Source organism: Meles meles, chromosome 7, assembly GCF_922984935.1.
Source record: "Meles meles chromosome 7, mMelMel3.1 paternal haplotype, whole genome shotgun sequence".
NCBI lineage: Eukaryota > Metazoa > Chordata > Mammalia > Carnivora > Mustelidae > Meles > Meles meles.
Genome location: NC_060072.1, coordinates 110555805 through 110580117, shown reverse-complemented (window position 1 = coordinate 110580117; position 24313 = coordinate 110555805). Strand labels below are relative to the sequence as shown.

The following is a 24313-nucleotide window of genomic DNA, read 5'->3' as shown; positions in this document are numbered from 1 at the left end:
TCCTACTGCTACTCTTCTCACCAGGGGACCGCCTTTGGGTCTCTTACCCCAAACTGTGGGAACCCTACCCAGGACCTAATTCCAAAGGGAACAATGAGCTGAGAAAGGAGAAAAGAGAGAGGAAAACAAGTCATTTCCAGAACAGAGTGTGCTCAAGGTAGCTTTAGGGAAGATGCTTTGGTCACTGAGGTGCACACCTGCCCTTCTTCCAGAACATCCAAAGAAACCACCGTACCATCCGCTCCTCACTGTGCATCTCGCTCCAGCCAGAACTCTCCTCCAGGCACTAAGAACAGCTGGGGAGTTGGATTTGCCAACAGCCCAATAGGAGTCTTCCCTCCCCAACTGTACCCTACCCCTCCAAGGAAGCTTCCACATCCCAGCCCTTGTTTACCAGGAACAGAGCAGACGGAAGAGTGAGGACTCTGCACTTCCTCAGGGCAACTTGTCTGAGAAATGCCATGTGTCCCCAAAGCTCCCTCCGGTGAGGTGGTCTCTTCCTAGGTGGCCTCCTTGCCCTCCTCTGCACTGTGGCCCTCTAGGGGCGGCCAGGTGCGCTGACAGCAACAGTGAGCTCTTGGTCTGCAACCCCGGCCTCAATGGTCTGTGCCCAGGACCCATCTTCCAGAAGCAACGACCCCTTCCCTTGTAGCTCAATAGCTTCCCACGTCTTTGCCTGTGCTCTTTGTAACTCGCGCCCGTGTCTGTATCCCCTGAAAGAGCACCTTCTCTCCAGCCTTTGGAAACAGGCGGAAAATCCTTGCTTCTGGCTCCTAGAGCAAGTCTATAAAAACATGCCCCCTCCCTCTCACCCCCACCTCGTTTCCCCCTTAGCTTCCATCCAGGGCATGACCCCACATCTCCAATGAGTCTTCTTCCCAGACCCCTTAACACCTCCAACTCTACACACACGCGCGCGCGCGCACACACACACACTGGCACGCGCTCCCAGCCGCTCCCACCCCGTCTCACCGCGCGGCTCCCGGGGCCCTGGGACTCCAGGCTCTCTGGGAGGGGGCAGCAGGTGCTTCGGGTCATCAGCCTGGGAGATATTTTTGTCCTGGGGCCACCAAGAGAGGAAGGTGACCTGAACAGGATCCAGGAAAGCTGGGCCACAGCCTGGTTCCCACCCCCTTTTGGTTTTTCTTCTTGAGGTCTCAGCTGGGGCGGGAGCACCAACAGGCAGGTGTGCGGGGCCGGCAGGGGGCAGATCAAAGAAGAAACTTGCTCCTTCCCCTTTGTCATGCAGAGCCAGCTCGGAAATGATCTGGCCTCTGGCGCTGCCGACTAACAGCTCCCCACACCCTGCTTTCCTAACAGACCTCTCCTCCTCTAAAGGATGCCCCCTCCCCCCTCCCCTCTCCCCCCCATAAATCCTCCCCGTCCCTCAGGGCAGGAGGTCTGTGAATGCACCGACTGGAACCAAGAGAGATGGAGCAGAGATAGGGCTGGCACCAGAAGCTAATGGCTTTATGGAGGGGAGGGAACCAGGTCCAGAGTGGGGAGGACGAGAGAAGAGCTTCAAAGGGTTTGCTTGTGCAAACATCCTCAACTCCACCTACAGTCCTTCTTGGGGACTGAGGAGTCAGAGCTGCCCCCATTCCCTGTGGTCCTCCTCCCTCCCCCACACCTGCCCTCCCACCACCATGCCTCCCGCCTGCCCCCACATACAGCCTCACACGTTGCCACTGCCAGCGAGCTTTCTGTCTCCCAACGGGTGACACTTCTTATCCCCGGGGATGTCCCCCTCACACCAGCGTCTCTCACTTCTGCCACACCTTTTCGTCAAGCTCCTGTGAAACCTTTCTGGTTCTGCGGCTCCTGGGTTCAACTGAGGCCACATCGTGGTGGTGGTGGGGGCGGAGGACCGTTTCTGAGCCAAGGACAGGAGTCCGTGCCTGCTAACGGTCACTATGGCTTTGACTCCCCAGTGACAGGCCAGCTAGGGCCAAACTTCCCAAGAGCCGCTAATCCCGCCCCTCCGTGCCTGGCAAACCTAAACAGATCAGGGCTCACTGCCCAGCTGTTCCCACCATGCTGTGCTTTCCATCAAACTTTCAGCTCATTAAAAAAATATATTTTAAAAACTTCAAAAAGAAAAGGAAAGGAAAGAAAAAAGACTGCCAGCCGTGTGGTGACTTCTTTCTCTGCCTTCCAGATATGCGGCACCTGGAATTGTATGCCGTTCCCTCCCCCTCCCCACGACAGCCCCTCAGGATGCTCTCTGTCTGGATGCAGGCAGAGGCAGATGTGAGCCACCCTGGGTCTGTCACAGAGCCCAGTGGGCCAGCTCTCTGCCCTGGTGGACATTCTTGGTTTCCCTTTTGCGGAACTGGGAGGAGAAAAGCCAAGACTGGCGATTGGTTTCATCGGCAAGGGCAGCGTGGAAACTTCTGGCCTCTGCCCAGCCAGGGTGGAGGGAAGCTGGGTGGGGATGGAAAGGACATGGAAAGTCCTGATTGCGGGTCACAGGTGAGTTTTACAGCCGGACTCAACCAGGGGAGGCTCTTCGCCACGGAGGAAGAAAGATCTAGTAAATACGGAAAAGACAGGGAGAGAGAATTCCTCATGCTGCCTTTTGTCCTGACTACAGATTTCCTCAGAGAAGGGTTGGGGCGGGGAGTGGGGGGTGAATCCCATATCAAATACAGCAAACACAGTGAAGCATGGGGAACTCCAAGGTCTCTGTCCTTTAGGGGTAGAGGGTCAGGGGAGGGGGAGAGACCTGCAGGAGGAGCTGGGCAGACATCAGCTCTGCCCTACTTCTTCAGTCCGTTATTTGTTTATTCATTGAAGCCGTTCATCAGATGTGCGCTGGGGGCCTGTCTGTGGCAGTGACTGCTCGGAGGGCCAGAGTTCCGGCAGTCGCTGGGAGCAAGTCAGCGCCTCCTGTGTCAGGTCTCGCGCACACCGTAAGGTAAGGTAAGGAGAAGGAAAGCCGGGACAAGAACCGGGACTGGTAAAGGGTGAGAGCTTACATTCTCAGGGTCCTGTAAGCCAGACTCTGAACTATCTACCCAGCCCACCTCTCCTCAAACTGCTGTGGCGACAGGGAGGTGACAGGGCGGCTGTGACCCCACATCTTGGACCCTACCGCGTGCCATGTCCTTTACTGAGACCGAGAGCCCTGGTTTTACCCTCTCCCAACCAAAGGGGTGCCCAGCACACGTGGCAAGGGCTTTGACAAGGTCATTAGCTGTTCACAAGTCACCTCTGGGGGTTCAGGACGGACCTCCCCCAGGGCCTGAGAACTCAAGCAAGATATGAGTCGCGCACAAAATGATGCCACATCCCACACCTCTCCCCTTGCCCCAGACAGGCATCCTCACACCTGGAAACCTACCCAGCAATTACCAGCGGCCTCCGTGGGAGCCTTTTCTTGGTTGCCACTGGCCAGTTCATTCGTTGTGACTCAAGAAGGAGCTATGGAACATCTGATTAAAAAATACATTTTGCAGGGACACCTGGTGGCTCAGTCGTTGAGCGGCTGCCTTGGGCTCAGGTCATGATCCCAGAGTCCTGGGATGAAGTCCGGCATTGGGCTCCTTGCTCAGCGGGGAGGGGAGCCTGCTTCTCCCTCTCCCTCTGCCTGCTTGTGCGCTTTCTCTCTCTCTCTGACAAATAAATAAATAAAATATTACAGAAAAAATTTGCAGGGCGCCTGGCTGGCTCAGTGGTAGAGCACATGACTCTTGATCGCAGGGGTGTGAGTTCAAGCTGGGGTGTGGAACCTCTTTAAAAAACAGCACCTTTGCAATTTTGTTAACATTCCTGACATAATCAGATAGATACTCTTAGCAATCTTGGGGAAGGGAGTGGTTCTCTTTGTGACCTTCTGGCTACACTGATGCCCCAGTGCCTACCAGTGATTTGATGATTTCTGTGGGGGCAGGTGGAGGAGAAGGAGTGACAGAAGCTTTTCTTCCCTCTGCCACTTCATTTCCACCACTGTAGGGAAAGATTCTTTTATTTTTATTTTTTTAAGTAGGCTCCACACCCAGCATGTAGTCCGAAGCGGGGCTTGAACTCATGGCCCTGAGATCAAGAGTCAGACACTTAACTGACTGAACCACCCAGGTGCCCCAAGAAAGATTCTGCATGGATCTAAAACACCTGGCAAACACCTCCTACAGTGCACCCAGGTTCACTAATGGCCTTCCTTGTTTTCAGATAAGTGCCCACCCTCCTTACACTTAACACCAGAGCAGTCCTCTGTGGTCTACCAATGGTTCCACACCAGTTTTCCTGAAACACTGATCTCGCATCATATTCCCATCTGAAGACTTACAGTGGTTCCCAGCTCTTCAACCGTCCTAAACTTCCCAGCCTGGCCTCACTTTACATCTTATTCTTCTCCTGAAATTCCCACTATGGGGTCTCTTCTCCTGCTCCTAGAACAAGCTCTGTTTTCCCCCCAAGCCCTCATTCTGTTCCTCTTCCCAGCAATGCTTTCTCGTCTCCAATGATACTTAAAGTCAGTGCTCAAGATTCACCTCCTCCATAAAACTGTCTTTGATTAATCCCACACCATGAAAATCTTTCCATTGACTTGGGATTTCCTGGGCCCTTGTGAGGACCCCCTCCCACACAGGCTGCCTCAGAACTGTGCACGTTTCTTCCAGTAGATGCAACATTTTCCGAATGTACAAACCTACCTCCCCTACTTCCTCTGTATGCGGCATTGTGCCCAGTATACTAGGCAATAAGAAATTGCTCTTAGTGGGTAAGTGGGGACAGTACTTCATATTAGAGGCCACTAACTGAGCACTTTCTACACGCACTAAGCCAAGTATCTTCCAGCCGATTTTTTTATTTAATCTTCATTAAAATTCTGTGTGGTCTATGCCATTATTATCCTTCCTCTGAATATAGGGAAACTAAAGCATAAAGAGGTTAAGACACTTGCTCATACAGCAATTGAAGGGTCGACCCCGGCTTGGAATCCAGATCTTTCTGCTCCTTCCCTGTTGGTAGTTCCCCTGTCCCTGGAACGTAACACTTTCTCCACTCTATTTCTCTTCTTTTCACCATTGCCCCATTACTAAGGCTGTGACTAGTAAGACTGTCAGATAATAACACCCTGATTTATAGGAAGTCGCACAAAAAACAATGTTTATCCCCCTCCATGAAAAAAAGGCTGATTGCAAAGTTGCTAGTATAACACACACACACACACACACACACACACACACACACACACACACACACACGTAGTGTTGGAGGGAAAAGCCAGACTTTTCTCCAACCAAATGATATCTGGATTGAGAATAGGTCTGGCGGCAGGGCACCTGGGTGGCCTAGTCATTAAGTGTCTGCCTTCAGTTTGGGTCATGATCCCAGGGTTCTGGGATCCAGCCCCGCATCTGGCTCCCTGCTCAGTGGAAGCCTGCTTTTCCCTCTCCCACTCCCCCTGCTTGTGTTCCCTCTCTTGCTGTCTCTGTCAAATAAAATCTAAAAAAAAAAGGAATAGGTCCAGCTGCTTAACGGTGGAGAAATTGAAATAGAACAATAGTTTTGAGAGAGCTGGTGTTTATGTTTATGTTGGGGTAGAAAAGACAAACCAGGCCAACAGGCAAACGTGAGCTCTCAAGAAAATGGAAGGCGGGGCTGAGTGGCTCAGTTGGTTAAGCGTCTGCCTTCAGCTCCAGTCCTGGTCCTGGGTTCGAGCCCAAGGTCCCTGCTCAGCAGGGAGTCTCCCTGTTCCTTTCCCTCTGCCCCTCCACCCAGCTCAGGTTCATTCAGCTCAGGCTCTCTCGAGCTTGCTCTCTCTCTCTCAAAAAAGTAAATAAAATCTTAAAAAAAGAAAGAGAAAGAAAATAGAAGGCAGCCTTGGGAGGCCAGCCTCTTGTGGAGACAAAGGAGGCCTTTGGACTTCCTTATGGCCCAGCCCATATCTTCTTATTTGGGGGTCTACTGTTAGTGCTAATTGAGATTCTGGAGATTCCAGGTCTCGGCTTCGTTTCTACCTTTTCTTCAAAGACAAGAGTAGCCGGCAGCCTCTAAAGCCGTTTATTACATGATAACCTGAAAATGTCTAAGACGTTGCTCCTTGCGGGGCTTGGGTCTAGCTATGGGAAACGCGAGACACCTACTCTGAAAGGCAGGACACACACAGTGCCTGAGGAGTCCAAGGGAACCTTCATAGGATCCTTCAAGGATGCAGGACTGGAGTAAGACCTTGAAGAACGCATAAGGAGGAGAAAAGAAGAAGACGGATTTCCCAGAAAGATGCGTTTGGTCAAAAACTGAACATTTCAAGGTGCTTTGAGAAGGGTTGGAGAGAGATTGCAATAAAGAAGGACTTCAATAATTTCCAGTCCTCAGAATCACTGTTTTTCATTAAATTGACGGAGTCTCTTCGAACCCCAATACTGAATTCCCACCGAGAGCACCCAGCATCTGTCGCCCGGGAAATCTCGCGTGATCTGCAGGAACGGGACCTGACCGGGATCAGTCACCTTTCCTTCCATGAAATGGCGGCTGGGGTGAATCTTCCCAGAGAGCCAAGGACAGGAGGTGAGATCGATCACGCTTTTCTTCACAATCTCGCTTGTTCTTTGTCCTCCAAGTCTCTTCCTGGATCCAGGCCTAAGACCTTGCTGTCCGTCTTGACTCCTCCCCCTCCCTTACCCTCCACGCCAAACCAATTGTCAAGTCCTCCTGACCTGGCCCCCACCGTATTTACAAAGCGTATTCCCCACCCTTCGCCCCTGCAGCCCCACTCCGAGCTCCAAGAGCCTGTGAATGCCTCCAACAATTTGTAAGTGTCTTTTGTCTAATTCTTATCTTTGGAATGACTGAATGAATTCCTTCCACTCTCTGTTCTCTAATTTCTAAGGTAATAGCCAGCTACCAGGTCGCTCCAAGTGCGGCCTCCAGACTCACAGTATCAGTATGGCTTGGAAGCTGATTAGATATCCGAATTCTTGAGCCCCACCCAGACTTCTGCAACTGTGGCCCAGCAATCTGTGTCCACACGCCTTCCAGGTGCTTCTGATGCACACCCAAGTTTAAGAACCTCTGCCGTAGAGCTGCGCGTGGCACTCTGTGAGGAATTAACAGGCTAAATCCTTCAGGGAACGTGTATCTGTGTTAATGGCAAATTTCTGTCAGTGCCTTAACCCAGTGGCTCCTTATCTGGGTGCCCCGGAACCAAAGAACATACACAAATCAACACTATCTCTGGAAGGAATACAGACGTCCAACTACTCCCCCCCCCCCCCCCATGATGGTCTACGGGTATGTAGACCCTTACAATTAATAAGACATGAATTCATTTGGAAGAGTTACTGATGATTGTGGGGGCAGTTGCACAACCCCAGGAACATATTAAAAACCACTGAATGGTACACTTTAAACAGGCAGATCCTATGGTACTGGAGTTATATCTCAACAAAACTGTTACATTTTATTTTTTAAGCGTTCCTGATAATGCAGCAATTCCATCTTCCTGGAGACGTCTGCCCACGTGCACACCAGAGTGCCTGTCAAGAATAGCAGTGCTATTAAGAGCCTCAAACTGGAGGGCCCCCCCCCCCCCCCGCCCCGGGAGGGGGGGCTGGTTGGTTAGTTGTCTGACTCTAGGTCATGAGCTCAGGGTCATGGGATTGAGCCCCAAATGGGGCTCAATGCAGGGTCTGCTTGTTCCCCGCCCTCTGCCCCTCCTTCCACTCTCTCTTTCTCTCTCATAAATATATAAAATCTTAAAAAAAAAAAAAAAGATTCTCTCTCTCCCTCTGCCCCTCTCCTGCTTTGCTTGCATGCACACACTCTCTTAAAAAAAAAAGCCTCAAACTAGAAACAACGCTTATATCCATCAACAATGGATGGACCAATTAATGAAATATTAGGCTCTGGTGAAAGTGAGTGAAGCAAGTTACAAGGGAATATATAAACTGTGATTCCATATTGTTCAGAGATCTGCACATGGGGAGGGCAGGGAAAGAATGACTGTGACTGTCAGGAGAGTGGTTTCCTCAGGGATGGAAAGGGGACTGTGATGAGGATAGGACATAAGAGAATCTCTGGAGTGCCAGCAATGCTCTGTTTCTCAACCTCAGTAATGGATATGTGGCAGTCCCCTTTTTAACAATGTACTATGTTGTGCATATGTGCTCTATGCACTGTTCTCTCTGTTTTATTATACAACTAAACACATTTTTTAAAAAGATCTTATTTGACAGAGAGAGAGCACAAGCAGGGGGAGTGGCAAGCAGAGGGAGAAGCAGGCTCCCCGCTGAGCAGGGAGCCAGACACGGGGTTCGATCCCCAGATTCTAGAATCATGACCCGAGCGGAAGGCAGGCATTCCTAAAAAACATTTAAAAAAATATTTTATTGGGCGCCTGGGTGGCTCAGTGGATTAAGCCGCTGCCTTCAGCTCAGGTCATGATCTCAGGGTCCTGAGATCGAGCCCCGCGTCGGGCTCTCTGCTCCACAGGGAGCCTGCTTCCTCCTCTCTCTCTGCCTGCCTCTCTGCCTACTTGTGATCTCTCTCTGTCAAATAAATAAAATAAAATCTTTAAAAAAAAATATTTTATTTGACAGAGAAAGAGCACAGGCAGGCAGAGTGGCAGGCAGAAAAAAAGGGAGAAGCAGGCTCCCCACTGAGCAAGGAGCCTGATGCAGGACTCGATCCCAGGATCCTGGGATCCTGATCTGAGCTGCAGGCAGACACTTAACCAACTGAGCCACGAGGCGCCCTTCTAAAATATATTTTAAAATGAGAACAAGTTGGGGCATCTGACTGGCTCAGTCAGAGCACATGACTCTTGATTTCAGGGTTGTGAGTTCAAGCCCCATGTTTGGCCTAGAGCTTTTAATAAATAAATAAATAAATAAATAAATAAATAAATAAAATGAGAAAAAGTCTCCTTAACACCGAATGGTTTAAGGGGATCTTTATATATTTCCTCAGTGGAAAGTTCAACTATAGTCTCAGGGGTCACGTGATCTTCTGTGGGGAGGAGTTTAAAAAAGGGTCTTCATACTTAAAAAGAAACCTCTGCTGAAATCCAGGTTGAAAAATGTAGGCTCAGAGACAACCACTTGGGATAACTATTTGAGGGCGTGTGGGGTTTCTGGGGAGGGAGGGTGGTGTTCAGCGCAAACCACAGAGGGACCATGCGTGGAGTGCAAGGCCTAGATGGGTTGTACCCTTAAATGTGTACATGACATTGTACATGACCATGCCAGGGGCCGGCCCAGCGTTTTGTTTCTTCTCTTCTCACTCCAGGAAATGAGGATCCGACAAAACCGCCTTCTGCCTGCCACAAACCGCCCCCCCCATTTCCCCCAATTTTTGCCATTTAGTCCTATAGCTAGTTGTTTCTCTCATATGGATTTTTTTCATGGAGACTTTTATCCCTTAAAAATATTTTTAAAATAGTGACCAAAGATGAATGCAATTATGTACCCAAGACTGGATCAGAAAATCCCATAACCTTTGAAGGAATCCCCAGATGCTCATCTTTCTTCTCAGCTCAATTAACATAGCCTTTCCCTGCCAGCCTTAATTACTTCTCCCAAGGGTCTCTCTCTGACTCTAGGTCTCTCCAGCTCTTCCTTCCAAGCTTTTCTCAATGAATCCTCTCAGCCCTAAGGCAGAGCATTCTTTTGTGTGGTCTACTTTCCCGACAGTTGGTGGAAATAAAATTAAAGTGTTTTTTGGAGCGGGTATTCCCAGCTTCCAAAATACTACTCATCTCCCATCTAGTGTCTTCTTTTTGTTTCTCTCATTTGCAGGAGAAATAATGCCCCGGGGATGGGAGTGTGTGTGTGTGTGTTTGTGTGTTTAAGGATCAGAGGGGGTAAGAGCATGAGATTTTAATCTGGCCGTCAAGAAAAATGCAGAACTGCCCTTCCTTGAAACCATGTTTGCCATTCACAATGAGAAATTTCTCACCATCTGGGAAGTATGGGCACAAAAGGGACATAATAATCACAACACAGGGTGACAGGGACACAGAAATAGATCCGGAGGCCTTCACACTAAAATCTAGTTCTCAGTGTTTCAGAGAAGAGAGATTCCCAAGTCTCCAGCTCCTAGTGCCTGGAAAAGTGTGAAAGTGGCCACTCACACCCAGTGATAATAATCCCACACACCAGGCAGAGCAAATCCCAGAGACTCCTGGCCCGGCACAGTTCCCAGAACTGGTAGATCCCAGCAGGCCCCTCCTTGTCCGTCACACTTGGGCTGGGGGTGTGGGGGGGAAGCAGTCCCTCCCGCCCAAAAGTCTTACTCTTTTTTTTTTTTTTTTAAGACTTATATTTATTTGAGAGTAGAGAGAGAGTGCAAGGGAGGAGGGCAGAAAGAGAAGCAGGCTCCCGCCCTGAGCAGGAAACTGGAGGAGGGGCTTGATCCCAGGACCCTGAGATCATGACTCGAGCTAAAGGCAGACGTTTAGCCCACTGAGCCACCCAGGTGCCCCGGAAGTCTTACTCCACGCAGATGATAAGAAAGGAATTTTTCCTTCTCCTAAATCCTCATAAATTAATTTCAAAAGATGCTCTAACAAAGAAGGCAGAGGGGTATGGCTACCGATCAGTGTGGTATAGGAAACTGTTCTAGAAGCATGGAGCCGTGGTTTTGGACTTTGTTTCAAGAGAGTTGGGGAGTTGACGGGAAAGCAGTCTCATCTTTCGCCAAGTAACTCTATTTCCACTGAGTCCAGTTCTATGGGAAAAAATATTTTCCTGGGAGACTGCCACTCACTTCTGCAAATTCCCTGGCTTGGATAGGGCAAATGAAACAAAGAAATGGAATTCTGGATCCCCATCCTGGTCAGGGAGATGACCCCTCTATGCCAGGGGCTATTAGAATAAAAATGTGTCTTGTGCAGTCAAGAAAATGTGTTCTTGTTTTTGCAAACTGAAGCATATTGTAAAAAGACCTGGGGAAGTCTTATTATTTAAAAAAGCAGGCTCAACAACTGGCAGACAAAATCTCTTTGGCTAATACAATGATTTTGAATTTTTGGAATATGAATGTCTTGGTGAGTGGGAGGGGGTGCACGGGCTCCCTAATTCCCCCAAATTCCTACTCTTCTCCATTGCATTTCTCCTGGCTGCTTCATACATACATTTTGCTTGCCAAGTGCCCGAAGGCTTTTCAGTATGCCACTATTATTTAAAGGAACCGTCATACGTGTATTATATATTATATATGTTACATACACAATAGTCATTTTACTATAAGAATAATCATTCTGAACCATTTATAAATCTGGATTTGCACATACAGAGTTTTGAACACAATTATGCTAATTCTTCTCTTTTTCTAAACAGTTCTGTCATTCCATCCCAGGAACTAAGTTTGGATGAGAACTTATTGCCTCCTCTCATTCCAGTCTTCTTGCTGTCTTGGCATCTTACTGAAGCTGCCAGCCTTAGGCTTCAAACATGGGCAATTTCAGCTTGGAAGAACAGGATGATTGTTTCACTTCTATCAACAAGTGGAAGGTGAAACTTGCCAAGGAAAGAGTCGCAGAAACAGTGCTCTGGATCCAGAGGCCTTGAGTGGTGAGTGCTGGCGACTGTCCCCAGCTGTCATGGGTCAGGTAGGTGAGTGCAGACAATGGCAGAGGAAAGGCTGGCTGGGCTCCAACAGCAGAGTGGGAAAGGACAACCAGCCCCTGAACTCCCCCCACAGCCTACTTGTTCATGCAGAAATTACACTTGGCTTTTATTTGGAGGGAAACCAGTCACTCTAAGTTATGTCACTGCCCGGAGCTGCCATTTCTGTGTTTCAAGCTGACTTTCAGATGGTGTTAGGAAAGAGCTCCTAGATCCTCAAAGGGAAGAAGTGCCAAGGGCTTTCTATTGAACACCAACAGAAAGCATTGGGTCCCTCTCAGACGCAGCCTCTCTTCAGGTGAGAAGCCCAGCGGCTGCCTTGCTCACCTCCCCCAGCGCTGAGACCTTCTCATCTTAGTCGCCACCACGGGCTCCCTGCCAGCCGACTTCAGACGGGGTTTGTGGGCCTCAAGGTTCAGGTTTGGGGAATTCAATACAACTGAGCTGGGTGGCTGCTTCAGGAAAAAGCAGGATCACCAAATTCAGGCAGGCCAGGGCACGTTAAAGAGTATTTTGGTTCACTGCTGAGATTCTTTCCTTTGTTTTAGGGCTCTTTCCCCAGCCTCCTTTATGGAGCCCCAGCCCTCTTGCTCAAGGCCTCCCGTTATTTAAGTTTGGTGCAATGAAGGCTACTATAATAGAGGGAATGCGTAACCTGTTACAGGAACTTGAGTAAGGGCGGCTAACTCTGTATCCCAGGGCCCGGGACCAAGACCCCCAACACCCCACCTACCAGCCAGAGAGATATATTTTTTCTATCCCAGTGACAATCCATGCACTGTCTTTAGAGCTATCATTAGGAAAAGGAGACAGTGTAATGAAGTTGGGGGCAATTTTTCACGATTAGAATTAAATGTGTGACTATTTTGCATTTGCTGCTCAAGAGAAAAGGAAAAAGTTCAGATCCAACGAAAAATGCCACAAAGTAATGTAAATGAAATTCTTCCTGTGACTCCAATTCTAATCAGTACCCATTATTGAGGATCTACTAGGTCTTACTCAAAGAGTAAAAGAAATTCTTACAGTCTTGTAGGGGTGAGGCAAACATGCACAAGATGCCAATATTTAGCAGAGTTACGTGTTATATTGGAGGTTGCAACTACTTTCTGATTGTTATCTTTTGAATCCAAGTAATGTTCCTAAGAGAGGGTAATTAATTCCAAAGAAGGGCATGCTTCATGATAGAGTGGTATTTGAACTTGTCCTTAAGAGGACAGGCAGAATTCCCACAAGTGGAGATGAGAGAGTGAGACCTGCCCACTGGGAAAAGTGCAGAGGCCTGCAAACACAGGACACACTTCGAGAATGATAAGAACATCACACAACAATTTCATGTCCAAAATTCAACTATAAAAAACAGAGAGAGGGGCACCTGGGTGGCTCGGTCAGCTGTGTGTCCAATGATTGATCTCAACTCAGGTCTAAATCTCAGGGTCACGGATTTGGACCCTGAACTGGTCTCGGTCCTGGGAGTGAAGCCTACTTAAATTAAAAGATAGGGGCACCTGGGTGGCTCAGTCAGTTAAGCATCTGCCTTCTGCTCAGGTCATGATCTCAGAGTCCTGGGATCAAGCTTCGCATCGGGCTCTCTCTCAGCAGAGAGCCTGATTCTCCCTCTTCTGCCCCTTCTCCCTCCTAGTTTCATGCATGCTCTCTCTCAAATAAATCTTTAAAAATTTATTTAATTAATTATTAAAAAAACAAACAAACAAACAGAGGGGTGCCTGGGTGGTTCAGTCGGTTGGGCGTCAGATTCTTGGTTTCACCTCAGGTGGCGATCTCATGGGTCGTGAGACTGGGCCCTGCACTGCGCTACTCACTCCACGGGGAGACCTGCTTCACGGTTGTCTTCCTCTGCCCCTCTCCCACTTGTGCTCGTGAACACATGCTCTCTCTTTCTCTCTCTCAAAGATATAAATAACTCTTTAAAAAATAAAATCAAAACAGAGAGAGACAGAGAGAGAACCAAAGTCAAAATTCAAAGCAAAAAAGTCATTAGCTGTTGGTGAACAGGCCCTTCACACTGGGACTTACCCACGGAAGACCTGAGGGCCCACCCGGGAGTTTGGGCTTCCCTCTGTCATCTGCAGGAACCATCCACGGCATTTAGATAGGAGAGAGGCATCATCGGATTTGTATTGGGAAAACTGCTGATGGTTTGCCAGCAACAGCGATTGATGGAGCATAGAAAGTGAGAGTCTAGGGGCTGGGAGCCCAGCTGGGAGGACTAATCCAGCGGAAACACAATAAGGGGCAGAAAAAACATGGTCAGCCTGAGTGGAAGGAAGGGGAGGAGGTGTGGTCTATGCGTTACGCAGCCATGAGAATGACAAATGTTAGTGATGGGAACCAACCACCAGCATGGGTCCTCAGACCACTTGCCTTTGGTCACTACTGAATTGAAATAAAGAATCCTGATGAGGATGTCTGGGTGGCTCAGCTAGTTAAGCGACTGCCTTCAGCTCGGGTCATGATCCTGGAGTCCTAGAATCGAGTCCTGCATCAGGCCCCTGCTCACCAGGGAGTCTGCTTCTCCCTCTGCCCTTTCCCCTCTCACTCTCTCGCTCTCTTATAAATAATAAAATCTTATATAAAAAAAGGAATATTGATGATAGTATGTCTGCATGTGGCTTCGGGGAGAGCCCACTATTTTTATGCTCATCTCCAAGGTTCCATGAGGTGCTTGGAACAGGTTTGATATCCATGGGATCTGGCCATCTTGCAAATGTCATTGATCAAAAAGAGTCCCCACTATTGAAGAAACAAAGAGCTTGAAGTACATTTACCACCTAGAATGAGTCAGCAGAAATATGTGCATTAAAATTAACCAAAACAAAACAAACAAACAAACAAACAAACAAAAAATATATATATATAGTTAGTAGTAGAAATAGGGGCGCCTGGCTGGCTCAGCCAGTGGAACATGTGACTCTTGATCCCAGGGTTGTAAGTTTGAGGCCCACATTGGGTACAGAGATTACTTAATAAAATCTTTTTTTTTGAGGATTTTTATTTATTTATTTGAAAGACAGAGATCGCAAGCAGACAGAGAGGCAGGCACAGAGAGAGGAAGGGAAGCAGGCTCCCTGCTGAGCAGAGAGTCCGATGCGGGGCTCAATCCCAGGATCCTGGGATCATGACCTGAGCCGAAGGCAGAGGCTTAACCCACTGAGTCACCCAGGCACCCCTTACTTAATAAAATCTTTAAAAAATAGTAGAAATAATTATCGATAACGTCTGCATTCCTGGGTTTGTATGTATGTACACATATATATATGTTTGCCCAAGAAGTTACTTCACCGCCATATGCTGTCTTCCCACTTTAGACCCTCAAAGCTATTCGTAGCAGAGCTCACTTGATTGTCACTGAAACCACGCACAGCTTGATGATGTCCCCCAGCCTCCAAAGCACATGATTTCATCATGTGACTGGGTTCTTTCTAATGGAATGTTAGAAGAAATGATGTCTACCACTTCTACTTCAGACCCATAAAATCCACCCACAAGCAGTCCTCCATGCTCATTTTCCTTCTTTCACCTTGAAGCAGATAAGCATGGTGGCTTTCCAAGTGAGGGCTGAGGATAGAGTCCTTAAGACAGAAAAGCCCAGGTCCAAAAATTACCACTCAGAGAACAGCCTGCCAATAAGGAACACGCATTTTGCCTTTTACTTGGGCTAGGAACAAACTTCAATGGCTTTAGAGCCAATCACATTTGGGTGTTTGTACAGAAGCTAACCTTAGCCTAACTCTTACGACTCTCATGCTACCTTGTATGAGACTCATCTCTGTACTTGTAGAAAATCCCTGTTTGGGGGGCACTTGGGTGGCTCAGTCAGTTAAGCATCCAACTCTTGGTTTCAGCTCAGGTCATGATCTCACGGGTTGTGGGAGCCTCAGGCTCCACACCCATCAGAAAGAAAACCCCCTTTTTGGACTGTCAACACTCCATTTTTATTTATAGTTGCTCAAGTGGTTTCTAAGACAGTCAAATAGACTTCAGTTGTAGGGGCGTCTGGCTGGCTCAGGTCACCATCCCAGAGTCCTGGGACTGAGCCCTGTATCAGGCTCCCTGCTCAATAGGGAGCCTGATTCTCCTTCTCCATCTGCCTCTCCCCCTGCTCATGCGCTCTCTCTCCCACTCTCAAATAAATAAATAAAATCTTTACCCAAAAAGGGGGGGGGGGGACTTCAACTGTTGATAAATTGCTATCCTCATTAAAAATATAGAGAGATATCCAGTCACTCAGTCCTCAATATGAGGACAGACTGAGTGAGGGTTACAATGCCTAAATTCATGTTCTTCAATGTCTAAGGCATTTTGTCTGTCTGGAAAGATGGTAAAGCACAATGTTCTTGAGCTATTAAAAAAAAAAATGTTTAATCCCATACTAAGCTATTTTACCTATAGAAAGATCTAAATACAAGCTTATCATATTTTACTAATGCAGTCCTGGCTCTTGCTGACTGTGTGACCTTGGACAAGTCACACAGCTGCTCTGGGTCCTTGATTTCTCAATGACGTCATAAAACGCTGAACTGTACAATCCCTAATGTCTTGTGCAGCCCTAACATCTCTGGCATCAACTGACCAACCAACCCAGGGAAACTGGCTCCTTAAGTACATTGGGTGATTGATGGCTCTTCCAAAATAAATTATTTTTAAGATTTCCAACCTTTGGAGTGCCTGGGTGGTTCAGTGGGTTAAAGCTTCTGCCTTCGGCTCAGGTCATGATCCCAGGGTCCTGGGATCAGCCCTGCTGAGCAGAGAGCCTGCTTCCTCCTCTCTCTCTCTCTGCCTGCCTCTCTGCCTACTTGTGATCTCTGCCTGTCAAATAAATAAATAAAATCTTAAAAAAAGAGTTCCAACCTTTAATGAAAGTAAAGCCTAATAAAACACTACACTAAGTTTTAGTTTTAAGTGACAGAAGTTAATTACGATTAACTTTGGATAGTGCCACTTAAAAGAAATTTTCTCATCATAGGTAAAAATTGCCATCCGATTTTAAACTGCATTTCTGGGGCACCTGGTGGCTCAGTCATTAAGCATCTGCTTTCCGCTCAGGTCATGATTCTGGGGTCCGGGGATGGAGACCTGCGTTGGGCTCCCTGCTCAGCGGGAAGCCTGCTTCCTCTCCCACTCTACTGCTTGTGTTCCCTCTCTTGCTGTCTCTCTCTCTGTCAAATAAATAAATAAAACCTTTAAAATAAATAAATAAGCTGCATTTCTTTGGTCATTAGTGAGGGTACACACTTCTAGATGTTCATCAGCCATCTGTATTTCCTCTCGCATAAGTCATTCAGCTTTAAGATTAGAACACTTGTGGGAGGATCCCAGAAGGGGACATTCCCGCCTGCATCTCTCCCTCAGCGGCCAGCTAACGGGGCCCAAAGTATCCTGCCCACAGCCGTGGGCTCGACGGACTGAATAGTCACACTCCTCGCACCCGTCCGGCCCTTTGCCTCCCAGAACACACCTGCCTTCCATTATGTGCTCAATTCAACGGAATAAAAGTGGCTGCGAGCAGAGCATTGTGGGCTTCCATATTTATTCTCTTTCTGTGACAGCCGCATCCAATTTTCTCAGCTGAGAAGTCAAAGGGGTTACACATTCCACTAAGGACCTGGAAATCCAGCTGGGCTGTTTGAGCTTCTTTCTGCTTCTCCGTAAATAACGATTCTCGGGAGAGGCCCTATACCAACAAGGCTGCTAATGGTGGGCGAGGCAGATGGGTCCTCAAACTCAGCTGGCCAAGGAGACCCTGGCTTTGCCTGGTTTACTCCCGTGCAAAAGCTTGTTTCTGCCAGAAGAAACCTCGTGACGAGATACGTGCTGAAGTGACACAGAGAAGAAGTATTGAGTCAGAAGGCGTGATTTGGCTTTGCGGCTTCTCTGAACCTCGCCACGCTCTGTGACAGGGCACTGTCCTGGCATGTGCGGGGGATTCGAATGACGGAAGAAACCAACTCTCTCCCGCCATCTGCATTCTACCAGCAAAAGCAAACAACACTGTTACTTAAAGCATTTAAAAATTCCGCTTAAATAAAATAGTTCAGAAAGGTAATGGAGAGGGTAATTCTTTTTCTCTCTCTTTTTTAAAAAGATTTTATTTATTTATATATTATGTCAGAGAGAGCTCAAGAGAGCACAAGCAGGGGGAGCAGCAGGCAGAGGGAGAAGCAGACTCCCCGCTGAGCAGGGCATTGGATGTGGGACTTGATCCCACGACTCTGGAATCATAGCCTGAGCCGAAGGCAGATGCTTAACCATCTGAGCCACCCAGGCGTCCCTGGAAGGGGAGATTCTAATGAGGGTTCTCTGCCCAGCGGCCATGGCCCCCAAGTTGAAATCAAGGAAACATTATTAGCAGGACTGCTGTCGGATTGCCACCATTGGGGCACAAATAAGCAAGGAGTGTCCTTGATTTGCAAAAAGGGTCTTGTCCTTGCAGATGTCCCTGTCTGGGATGGCAGTCACAGGCAAAGACAGCTGGCTGTGAAGCTCTGCTAGGTCACAGACAAATGTGCGTCAATGGGACACGGCATCACCACGGTTTGCGTGACTTCCTGGCTGCATTTTTCTACTCCTATGTAGCATGCCCACCAACCACAGAAAGCCACGTGGGGGGGGGCACCCACAGATGGAAGCAAGAACGGAATGTAAAAACACATCCCGCACACAATGCCCAGCTGAAGATGACCAGACCCCTAGGAACGTTTCGGTGGTAAACGTGTTCATGTTTGTGTGAAGAGAAACCACACACCCTACCCTAAAAGGCCAATATCAACAACCAAAAAGTCAATGGAAAACAGCACAGCGTAACGTAGCAAGCATAACGGGACCTGATTTGGCTCGGCATGGAATGGCGCGCAGCAAACGACAGAACTCTTGCATTTTGCCAAGGTTGAGAAAACAATTCTCAAAAACTGATGCAAACCCGGAAATGCCTGTGTTCTCTCTTCCAGCACCCCCCACCAACCCTGTGGTTGTTTCCCACAACACGGATTCACTCACTGATCCATTCTTTATAGAAGCAATGTCCCTTCCCCTCTCTCTCCCACTCCGGTCCCCACCCCCAATATATACTAGCCAAAGAAAAATGATCAGAATTACAGGCAGTATTTGTCGAGTGCTGACTGCATCCACTGTACCAGGAGGCTTGGAGGTGAGAAGGAACAAAACGGTCACAGTCCTCGCCCTCGGGAGCCAGGCCAGGAAGGTCTGGGAACGGAGTGACAATCACAAGTAAGATGGGGCCATGGGGTTGCAGGAGGGGGGGTGCCAGGTCCCCATCCCTGTTAAATTCTAGGCACCAGCTGCTGCTAAAATCTCTACCTGTTTGGTCAGCCTGTTGAACAAACAGAACTTGGGATAATTTGTATGCATAGAAGTAAACTGTCCTTGACCCATGAAACCCCCTCTGACTTAAACAAACAAACAGGTTTTTTATTGAAACAAAACATAGAGAAAAATGCACAAATCTTAAATATACAGGTTGACTGAATTTTTTACAATTGTATACACCCCCAAAACCATCACCCAGATCAAGAACCATTTAGCCGTGAAGCATATCAAATCGATATGCTACAGAAAAAGGCAGGAATAGAATCCGGTTGGATCTCTAACGTGCCTTTTAAAAGCTGTGTTATTGTTGTTGATTTCATTTAGATGTTTAGAGAGAACTTACTCTTTTTTGTGAACAGAAGGGCGACAAAAGGAGGTCCACTCAAGCAGGAGCTAGGTACACAGACAGTCATTCACAATAGAATTTTCTACTTGACTCAGAGTCTTTCTGGATCCCTAATATTTAAGAGATGTTTTGGAAAACATTCAGGCTCCCACCTACTGCTGCCACATGTTTGCATCCCTTACATTAAAGAACAGGGTGTGAAAGCAGTTTAACTTTTATATGTAATCCGGGTGCCTTCTCTTGTGTAATCTTACAAACTTAGTTCCCGCCAACTTTTTTTTTTTTTTTTTTTGAGAGCCTTTTTTTTTCCCATGGTAGAACAGCAACAACAGACAATATTATTTCCAGGTCTTCAATTCTCCTTTTCCAGATTTATCTTAGATTCATCTCTCTCTCTCTCTCTTTTTAAATATTTTATTTATTTATTTGTCAGAGAGAGAAAGAGAGTACAAGCAGGGGGAGTGGCAGGTAGAGGCAGCAGGAGAAAGAAGCAGGCTCCATGCCCAGCGGGGACCCTAACGTGGGATTTGATCCCAGGACCTTAGGATCATGACCTGAGCTGAAGGCAGATGCTTAACTGACTGAGCCACCCACGCGTCCCTTGTCATGGAATTCAAATGAACAGAATAAAAAAATAAAACTTGAGGGTTGCCTGGCTGAGTCGGAGGAGCATATGACTCTTGATCTTAGGGTCATGAGTTCGAGCCCCAAGCCTCTCATTTAAGAGCTTAATTAAATGAATAAAACTTAAAAAAAAAAAGTATGGGGCACCTGGGTGGCTCAGTCGGTTAAGTGTCTGCCCTCAGCTCAGGTCATGATCTCAGGATCTGGGGATTGAGCCCCACATTGGGCTTCCTGCTCAGTAGGGAGCCTGCTTCTCCCTCTGCCCTTCTCCCTGCTCATTCTCTCTCCCTCTTTCTCTCAAATAAATAAATAAAATCTAAAAAAAAAAAAGGAAAAACTTAAAAAAATAAAACTTGGTATTTTTAAAAAAGCAAAACCAACCAACCAACCAAACACACCCTCAGTTTGGAACATGATCCATGCATCCGAACTGAACAGCCCGCTTTCTCCCAGAGCTGCGGATAATTTAAGATGATCTAATGTTAACCACATGATTCTTTATGTTAGTCAAGGATTAGGAAGAGCTCAGATCTTAAGCACTTACTATCTTACACCACAGAACACAGGAAAACTTTAGTTAGCATATCAGTTCATGTAGTAGCTACAACTTTCTGCCAGTTTAGAGTACCTTACAAAATGATTTTTTCTTTTTTAAAGTTTATCTATTTATTTATTTAAGATTTTATTTATTTGTCAGAGAGACAGAGAAAGAGAGTGCACATGCATGCACAAGCAGGGGGAGCGGCAGGCAGAGGGAGAAGTAGGCTCCCCACTGAGCAAGGGATCATGACCTGAGCCATCTCCCTATTTATTAGTTTTTAATAATCTCTACACCCATCATGGGGCTTGAACTCACGACCCCAAGATCAAGAGTCACATGCTCTTCTGACTGAGCCAGCCAGACACCCCCAGAATGTGTTTAATAAATGCTGTGTTTTGGGACACCTGGGTGGTTCAGTGGGTTAAGCCTCTACCTTTGGCTCAGGTCATGATCTCAGGATCCTGCGATCGAGCCCTGCATCAGGATCTCTGCTCAGCAGGGAGCCTGTTCTCCCCCCAACGCCTGCCTACTTGCGATCTCTCTCTCTCTCTGTGTCAAATAAATAAATAAAATCTTTAAATAAAATAAAATAAATTTTATTTTTTGTTTTTGTTTTGATTTTATGTTTTGATAAACACGAAAATTATGATAAACAGGATATTAAATGAAGCCTATAAAAGCAAATATGCAGTCCCTACAGTGGTGCATTACAGACTAGACATGTTGCTGATGAAATCATCTGCAAACTAATTCAATCTTAGCTCTGTCAGCTACATTTCTTAGTTTATACATTTTTTTTTCAAACTGTGCGAAACTTTTAAAATTTATAGGTTTAAAATCAGAAAAAATGGAGGACTAGGCTGAAAGGGGATCCCAAAGATTGTCTTCCATTTTCCGCATAGTACTTTGTTACTAACGTGCTTGGGGGCCCCCCAGAATCATTCTACCTAAAATAAAAGGTTCGTGGGTCCTCCCTTATTGCAGTTAAATCAATTAGCTTTCCTAACCCCTTAGTAGCATAAGTGATCAGATTTCTGTGTACTGCTGCCAATGTCTGATTATCCTTCAACCGCACACATCGAGTAGGAAGTCAATCCTGAGAGTGCACCTGAGTGCAGAATTCAAAGATGTTCTTCAGATCCTGGGAAAGATGCACTCAACCTCAATTGTTCCCGGGACCCCGAGAAAATAATTTCTTTATACTATGCTTTATTGTCTCCATTTGCAAACAAACAAGTGTTGCTACTTACTGTCCGCACGGTGCTCTGAGAGCTGTAAAGGGAAGATGCCATCTAATTATTGTTCTGTCGTTGTGCCAAAATGTTGACAACTCCAATTCCAGTTTGTGCCCTCAGCCAGCTGAATCAAAGAATTCTCGATAGTTACAACAGTAGCCACTCACTGACTGAGTCAGTTACTTGAACACTTTGGCTGCGAAGTGGTAAGTGAAATTAAAAAAAAAAAAGTAAACAACAAATGAAAAACCTCACTGAATTCCAGGCCTTGAAACTGAGAAAAGTTGTCCCAAATTTAGAAAACACTTGGACAGGGTTTTTGTACTGTTTTCACGTCCCTCCCAGAAGAGGGAAGACCTGTGTCTAGTGTTACTGACATCTTTAGGAATGACTGGTATTCAGGAAAACAGCAGGATCACATGATGTAGAGAGATCTGATTTTTGTCTCCTAACCATCTTTCTTCCAGGGTGTGAAGAGTTAATTCTGGCTATTTTCTAGACCTTTAACCCTACCCTGTTGGCAGAAAAGGGAAGCTGGCTGTGAGCTCTGCAACAGGGCCAGGGCTGGTCCCTCGGGCTCCTCTGGGTCTGGGATTATGTAAGAAATGTAAATGCTCTGGTTCATCCATCTAGAACTTTCCAGAAAAGCCTGGCTCGGCCCCAGTACCTTTTCAAAATAGGAATCACCTTCAGACTCTGGCTCAGTAAGGCTTTAGACAGCAGAGTCCCAGGCCCGATGTGCAGTTACAAACCAGTTCTGAGTAAGACTGATCTTGACCCCTGCTTCCCTTTTGAAATATTTATCAAGATACGACAAACCTATGAGGATGACCTTCCCTAGCAGAAAGAACCACAGCCTGAGGCTATGGAGAGGCAGGAAAGTTAGCCTTCAATTGCAGGGAGGTGAAAGCCTGGAGTGTAGCCAGCCTTTGTCAGCCCCACAGTCTGTGCTTACTTCCCTCGGAAAAGAGAATTGAAACTGGCTAAGAATATTCTTTCTCCGCTTCCACCCCAGTCCTCAGTACTGACGCTCTGGAAGGAGGTCTACGTGCAGTAACTGCCCCATCCCACAAACACAAAATAGTACTTCATGAAACTGGTATGTAGGAGCCTCACTTGACACCAACAACCTTCCGTCCTCCCCTCTCTCCGAATGCTCCACCTTTCCTGCCTCCCCTTCCTCCCCGCCAGCAGTGGACGAGTCATTGTTTCTGGTAGTGCGTTTTCCTTCCTTCATACCCTCCCACTCTCTTCTTGCCCTGGGCCTCGCTCCTTTTCTCTCAGCCCGGCTCCTCTATGCCCAGGTCGTCAGCTTAGGCTCAAGGAGTCTCATTTGGAAGAAGCACTGAGTGGACTGACTGTTCCATGGAGAAAGGGCTAATGGGGAAGCAGCCACTAGAGGGGGACATAATTACACACAAGTACATTCCTTGGGGACCACAGGGGGCCAGAGCCATCAGGCGTCCACCTGTGGGCCTGCAGGTGTAAAACGGATGATGGGATGATCCATGTATCTACCCACAGCACACACACTCACACACGTGCTCTCGCTCTCTCACGCTCTCTCTTTCCCACACACATACGCATGCATACAAATACTGACCTACCTCGGCTAGCTAACCAACCAAGGTCTTCAAGTGTTGCATGAAACCCACACCAGGCCCTGGCCAAATACTGCTCCCAGTGCAGAAACTATCTCATTCCCTGCTAACCGTTGTTTTCATGGACCCGTCCTTCTTTGGTGTCATACAGAACCTGCATCCTAGCAAGATGGAACAATCAACCTGCACTGTGAAGGCAGCAAAGCACAGTGACTTAGAATGTGGTCTCCAGATGCAGATCAAGTTCAAATTCCTGTTCCACTAGCTGTTTGGTCTTGAGCAAGTCACTGCTCTGTGCCATAGTTTCTTCATCTGTAAAATGGAACTTTCTCCACAGGGGGCACAGGTTAACTGTTGTGAAGAACAGGTAAGTCCATCTGTGTAAAGATTTTAAAAGAAAGTCTAATGCACAATAAATGCTCCATGAATATTTTCCTCATGGCCAGGAAGTGTACTAGGAGGTGACATGCATTATCCCATTCAACTCTCCCCAAACTCTCAAGACACAAAAACCACTAGTCCTATTTCACAGACGAGAAAATCAAGGCCCCAGTGGGTTAAATAACTTGTCCAAAATCACAGAGCTTGAAAGTAATAGAATCAAGATTTTAAGCCAGAATCTGTCAGACAACAAAGCCTATGTTCTTTTCACTCTATCACTGGGGGGAAAATGCAGTCATCATGAGCTTATGATCTAAAAGATAAAAGATGAGTGGGGGAGGGGCGCCTGGGTGGCTCAGTGGGTTAAGCCACTGCCTTCCGCTCAGGTAATGATCTCAGGGTCCTGGGATCAAGTCCCGCGTCGGGCTCTCTGCTCAGCTCCCCGCCCCCCCCCCGCCTGCCTCTCTATCTACTTGTGATCTCTCTCTCTGTCAAATAAATAAGTAAATAAATTCTTTAAAAAAAAATGTTCAGAAAAAAAAAGATGAGTGGGGGAAACATAGCTTTTTTTTTCTATGTTATTTTTATTTTACTAAGAAGTGCTCTCCCTTTAGGAAGTATAACTTAATAGAAGTTTTATTTATTTTTTAAATATTTTATTTATTCAT

At 47.1% G+C, this 24313-nt stretch overlaps 1 protein-coding gene across 3 annotated transcripts in view; it reads right to left on the bottom strand.

Annotated features, from left to right (window-relative positions):
• Nucleotides 1–24313, bottom strand: part of WNT5B (Wnt family member 5B) — a 105590-nt gene that overhangs the window by 12762 nt on the left and 68515 nt on the right. Inside the window, exon 1 of one of the 3 annotated variants that reach the window (XM_046013063.1) lies at nt 6459–6550. The exons of 1 other annotated variant lie outside the window; for it this stretch is intronic. In XM_046013063.1, the coding sequence (XP_045869019.1) occupies nt 6459–6470 (12 nt within the window). In that variant the 5' untranslated portion in view covers nt 6471–6550. Of the gene's footprint in view, nt 1–972; nt 1084–6458; nt 6551–24313 lie in introns of those variants that run through there. One more of the 3 variants, XM_046013061.1, reaches the window with a different exon arrangement.